Source organism: Sinohyriopsis cumingii, chromosome 2, assembly GCF_028554795.1.
Source record: "Sinohyriopsis cumingii isolate HCF-2022 chromosome 2, ASM2855479v2, whole genome shotgun sequence".
NCBI classification, from domain to species: Eukaryota; Metazoa; Mollusca; class Bivalvia; order Unionida; family Unionidae; genus Sinohyriopsis; species Sinohyriopsis cumingii.
Window position 1 is genome coordinate 157,546,838 of NC_142962.1, and position 6,000 is coordinate 157,552,837.

At 39.2% G+C, this 6,000-nt stretch overlaps 1 protein-coding gene across 1 annotated transcript in view; it reads right to left on the reverse strand.

Annotated features, from left to right (window-relative positions):
- LOC149806176 (aquaporin-8-like) overlaps nt 1-5,247 on the reverse strand; it is a 35,333-nt gene extending 30,086 nt beyond the window's left edge. The window contains exon 1 of the mRNA XM_089951089.1: nt 4,862-5,247. Within this exon, the coding sequence (XP_089807215.1) occupies nt 4,862-5,103 (242 nt within the window). The 5' untranslated portion in view covers nt 5,104-5,247. The remainder of the gene's footprint in view (nt 1-4,861) is intronic.
- Nucleotides 5,248-6,000: the final 753 nt, after the last annotated feature.

The following is a 6,000-nucleotide window of genomic DNA, read 5'->3' on the forward strand; positions in this document are numbered from 1 at the left end:
GAGAAGAAGCTAACGTTGCCGAATGTCAGGTGAAGGAGAATGTAGCTGGTGAGGCACAGACGTATGCTGGGCTCATAATTGGCTCTATCCATCACGGGTAGTATTATTAAATACAAATACATGTTACTCCGCATCACATTTATTACTTCATACTCTTAGAAAGTTGTTCACATGTCTTTATCAATGTGAAGGTTATAGTTACTAACAACTTGACACTACATTTTGAGCGATAGTGATATGTACTTTGCAAAAAGTCAAATGTAAAGTTTGTTTGGAGCAACTCTTTGCAATCTTTTTTTCTTAAATACAAATGCGACAACATATAAATATCTGGTGCAAACATCGTTTGCTGACTAAAACGCTAAACAATCATCCGTGCATTTGTAAACGTTACAAAGGTTCGCCATTTCGAATTATAAAGTACACATATGTATAATTCGTTTCAAAATTACAAGTTTCCACGCTTTGTTGTTTTTGTGAGCTTAACAGCATTTTCCAGTGCATGATATTCTATATATGGCGATCAGTGTAACTGGTGGAGGAATAACCCAGAAAACCCCCGGGAAAAACCACATACCCACGGGGATCTACTGGCAAGCTTTCTCACATACCAGCAAAGGCACAGGCCGAGCCTCTAACCCAGGTGGACAGAGGTGAGATGGCAGTAATCCGTAATGGCTATGGCTTTGGACCACTCGGCCACCTGGGACCCCTTTGGAAATATTCGTATAAAGTAATTTTAGATACCGTTTGCATGGGGATGATGTGCATGTATTTTACGCGTTTTATAAGCTACTTTATCAGTATTTCTACCGACTGTGACAATAATTGTGGAAACGAATTTCTCACTTATCGAGTCATGTACTATTAATTTGCATTGCTACAATTCATCACCAATTACCATTATCCGCCAACATGTATACTTTTTCCACAACGCCTATATATCTTTTTGCACTTTACGCTAGTATCCCCTAATGGGAATGAAAGATCCTCAGTAACTGTGCACACAAATGTCAAGGTGAAGATCAAGGCTATGCTGTAGCTATATTCTCTGCTTGCAATGACCAATTATCACTAAGTACTAAGTGGGCTTCCAAATGATACTCACCACACAGGTTAAATTTCAACATTTAAGAAAGTTGTGATTCCAGTTTTGGAGCAAGGTTCACTCTTCTTGAATGTACTATAACAATTCGATTTCAATTCCTGTTGCATTATGTCTGCTGTCTCGTTTGATCTTTCCTGTGTACTCTGGTAATGACTAAGTTGTTTTCTAAGTTTACATATTATTCCACGAATGAAGGGCGATACCAGGTATTGATTAATGACGTTAGACGCTGTCTCCATACTCTGAATAGCTCTAGACTGGAATAACATAGAATGTTATATTACAATAACATGTAATGAAATAAAATAAAATAAAACTAACAAAGTAAATTAAATATACATTATTATTATTATTATTATCATTATTATTATTATTAGTATTGCCTTGTTGTAAGGGTCTATGCTCGTGAGAGGTTATAAGAATAGATACAGTACATCTGAAAACTCCATCTTGTCTATGCATATATATTTCTCGACAATGGGTGATGATTTTGTAAGGGTGAGTCATTATCATCAGATAGGAATTTACATTCATTCTGCAGATTATTATTTCCTTGAATTCCCTTGCACACAATTCTGTCTTATGGGTATCCTAAAGAGGAAATAAACACAGCTTGTTTCTGTTCCAGTCTCATCGAACAGGCCACAATAACAATTTTGAACCGCTCCGGTGGCCTAGTGGTTAAAGCGTCCGTCTCGGAAGCGGGAGGTTGTGGGTTCGATCCCCGGCCAAAGACTTACAAAAATGGTACTAACAGCTGCCTCGCTTGGCGCTCAGCATTAAGAGGTTATTGTTAGGACTGGTCGGGCTGGTGTCAGGATAATGTGACTGGGTGGGACATATGCCACATGTCTGCGGCATGATGCCCCGCTGATGGACACCACTATAAACTGCCACACTGCAGACATCGTAGCGATATGACTGAAAAATTGTTTAAGCTATGTTAAAAATCATAATCACACACACACACACACACACACACACAATTTTGACTGAGGGAAAATTTCCAACTGCCTCAGAAGACCAATTTTATATTAGAAAACACAGCAACAATAATAACAGCATAAAATGAGATCAGTTTGGTGCAGGTGAAGTTGAGCTAAATACATGTTGAAACCAATACACAACTGTGATATGTAAAACACACTACACACAGGTAACACACATTAGTTGTAAGCTCACCTGGCCGTAAAGTCGAATGAGCTTATGGCATGGTTTGGCTTCCGTCAAGTGTCGTATGCCATGCGTATGTCAATATTTACTATTTGGACTTTTTTTCCTCAAAATCCAAATGGCCGAGTTCAACTTAATTTTACAGGCTCTTCGGAGTAAATTGACACCAGGAATTTTCAAGTATGTACAAATGTTTCCGAAACATCATAAAATATGGCAGCGATTACTACCGACAGAAAACGTTTAAACAAATTCGCACAAAAACATGCAACAGAACATAACCAATTCAATACAGATTATTCTGATATTAAAATCTTCCAAATTTATAAAGTAAAGCCAATATGCTACTCAATATAGGCAACGTTACGAAAACCAGACCAAAATTTAAACATTTCCAAAAACAAAAACCTTCATAATCTTTGCCCCATCTCGAAGAGAGCAAACCATTATAAACCTTCCGTTTTTCTTAAAAACAGCCACCCAGAATTGGATTCAATCTGAAAAATTGCATCCTTTTGCCAAAAAGCTTTCAAATACAAATGGTTCAATCCTTTTGCTAATCTCTTTCAAATACAAATGATTCCTATACGCTAAGAAATGTTATGGCCCTTTTCATTTCATCAATAAAATCAGGACCGCTCAGGTGGCCTAGTGATTAGAGCGTCCGCCTCGGATGCGGAACGTCGTGGGTTAGATCCCCGGCTGAGTCATACCAAAGACTTACAAAAATGGTACTAACAGCTGCCTCGCTTGGTGCTCAGCATTAAGAGGTTAGTGTTAGGACTGGTCGGCCTGGTGTCAGGATAATGTGACTGGGTGGGACATCATGCTACATGTCTGTAGCATGATGTCCCAGTGCTGGACATCACTATAAACTGCCACACTGCAGACATCGTACCGATATGACCAGAGGCGTAGATGGGGGGGGGGGGGCAGGGGGGTACATATGTCCCTGGGCGCCAAGATACAGGGGCACCAAAATGAGGCTTACAACGTTACATTATAATAAGTAAACAAGGGTAATATTCAAAAATGTGATTAAACGGGGAGGGGGCTGGGGCGCCAATTTTATAGTTTGTCAACGGGCGCAAAATATCATAGCTACGCCTCTGGATATGACTCAAAAATTGTTTAAGCTACGTTAACAATCCAAAATACACACACACACACACACACAATACAATCAAATATTTTCAATCCATATAAATTGTCAATAAACGAACTTTAATATTCTTGGTAATCGCGATGCTCTTTTCACAGTGGATAGGTGGGTGAATTTTATTAACTCTGCCATGATAAAGATATAAACAAGAAATCAAACTAGCTGTTCTTGGACAGATTATTCATTATTACATTAAAATACCATAAATCATGTTAATCAGCGGTCCCTCAAATAACATATAGAAAAATATATTGATTTCGTTGTTCTAATATATCGAAGTTTAAGTCTGTGTGAATTCAAGCATTTCCGTTACACAAGGGATCAGAACAGTATACATCGTGATTATGCTCCTGGACATGTTGAGCTTTAAGTATCGATGATGCAATTGCTACTGCTTGCGCCTCGCTAAGCTTTGTTGTCCACCGAATGACCCGGGTCATTTAAATACATGAACAAATGCATTGGTCATCTACGTGAGTGCTTCCAGGTTACATATGTATCTTGTTATAACGATAGTCTTATAGTCTTGCCAACAGTCTGTGAACAGTGTCATTATGCCTGATCATTCTTCCTCCTCCATCAATAAAACGACAGTAAACCAGGCCACATGGTGTACTTCAGGAGGTGGAAACGCATTCAGACATTATTGAAGTCAACGTCTGCCTGGTACAAGCAACATTAACTCGTGTTTTGAATTCCTCAGGAGCACGCGGGTAATAAACTGTAAGATTTAGTCTAAAAACCACAAAGGGCCCATTCATAATGGTTACAAAACAATATTTCTGAATGATTTCCTTCTGTGACAAACTTGGATATTTAAGCAAGAACACATACACTTTACAACTGACTCCGTTACACAAATGTCATGTTGTCAATTTTAATACAATACAGGAGCTTAGATACCGAACATTTAATGGGATAGGGAAGGGAACGAAGGGAGGAAGTTGGTTCCTTCCATCCAAGATATTTTATTATACTTTAGGCAGATAGAGAAATATATGCTAATGCATGCATGCATATTCTACTGATTAATCCCAGTAGCTTATACTGGAATATCACTGGGTAGGGGGTTGGCTAAATAGTTAGGTAAAGCAACAGGTTTGTGGGTTGGAACCCCAGGTGGGAACTAAAAGGTTAAAATACCAGAAGCTCCTGTATTTTAAGTTTTTTTCCAGGTCATAATGTTAGCAACTCAACTGTAAGGGAAGTTTGCAATTTACAAAACGTTCCGGTTGTAATCAGCTTATATTTGTTTTGTTTTGATTTTTCCTTATTTTTGGTGGGTTGGTGGAGCGCTCCCTTCACCAGGATCCCCCTCTTTTTTGGTGTTGGTATATGCAAGGCATACGTGTGCATGAGTTGTATATTTACGTGAGGTGGTGCTTGTGTGCGTCCAAGCGTGTGTTTACGCTACCAACCTGATAGATCCCAGACCGATGATCAGCAATGCGATGGTCAGTCCATGAGCTAACGCGACAGCTGTCAGTAAGTTATTCTGTGATACCATACAGCCTATAAAGACAAACAAACAAACTCCGACAAATTCCGCCAAAATCGGTTGAACAGTGGTCTTCAAACCTCCTGTCGGGAAACGCTCGCTATTAATTAAATTCTCGGTTTCGCTGTCTGACACTCCTTTCTCTGTTTCGCTGTCAGACATTTTTTTTTTCTCTCAGGCTGTTACGTATTTATTTCCTCAGTGCAAGCGGAAAATAATCCAACATATTTTGTCTATCACCCACAATTGTTCAGCTACAGATCCACGCCGTAGTTGTTACCTTAGAAGATTACATGCAATGTACTAGCTGTTAACTTGAATACCTGTATACATGACCTCTATTTACAGTTTAGGATCCGGTACGCGAAGATTTAGAGAAACTGGCACAGTGAAGACCGGAACTCACAGTAGCTTCTTAAATGCGTTGTACTCGATACAGGCATTGTCGGTGAAAAAATAATAATAAAATAATGCAGCATATCAACATTTTTTTAGCGAAGGTTTAAAAAGTACACCCATGAGCGTGCAAAGACACACGCACACACACAAATGCATGAAGTTATATTAAAGCGCACGAAATATTGATGTCAATCTGAAGTGCTTAAATATCAATTTAAGAAAGTTAAAGAAAAAATAACAGAAAAAATGAAATTATTATACATATTTTAGATATATCACCAGCGAAATTATATTGCAAAAATTGGCATTCAAACATATACATATCGAACCAGATTATCTGACATTGAAGAGAATTTTGTTTCTATTTCAGATCCATATTGAATCTCTATAATCTGTACTCCGTTTTCAACCAACTCGCTTGGAACCAAATCGATCCCATGTACCTAATTTTTGTTTTTCGGGCATTTCGATCTGACCCACCTAGGTCCGGCCTTAGGATGTGCGGGGCCCAAGGCCGCATGCGGGGCCCAAGCAGCAAAAGCGATGAGCGTGGCCCAAAGCCAAACAAATTGCATTGCGGAGTTGATTTCCTGAAAGCGCTGGGCCCAAGGCGGTTGCCTCGTTCGCCTTGCCCTAGGGCCGGGCCTAGACCCATCTCCA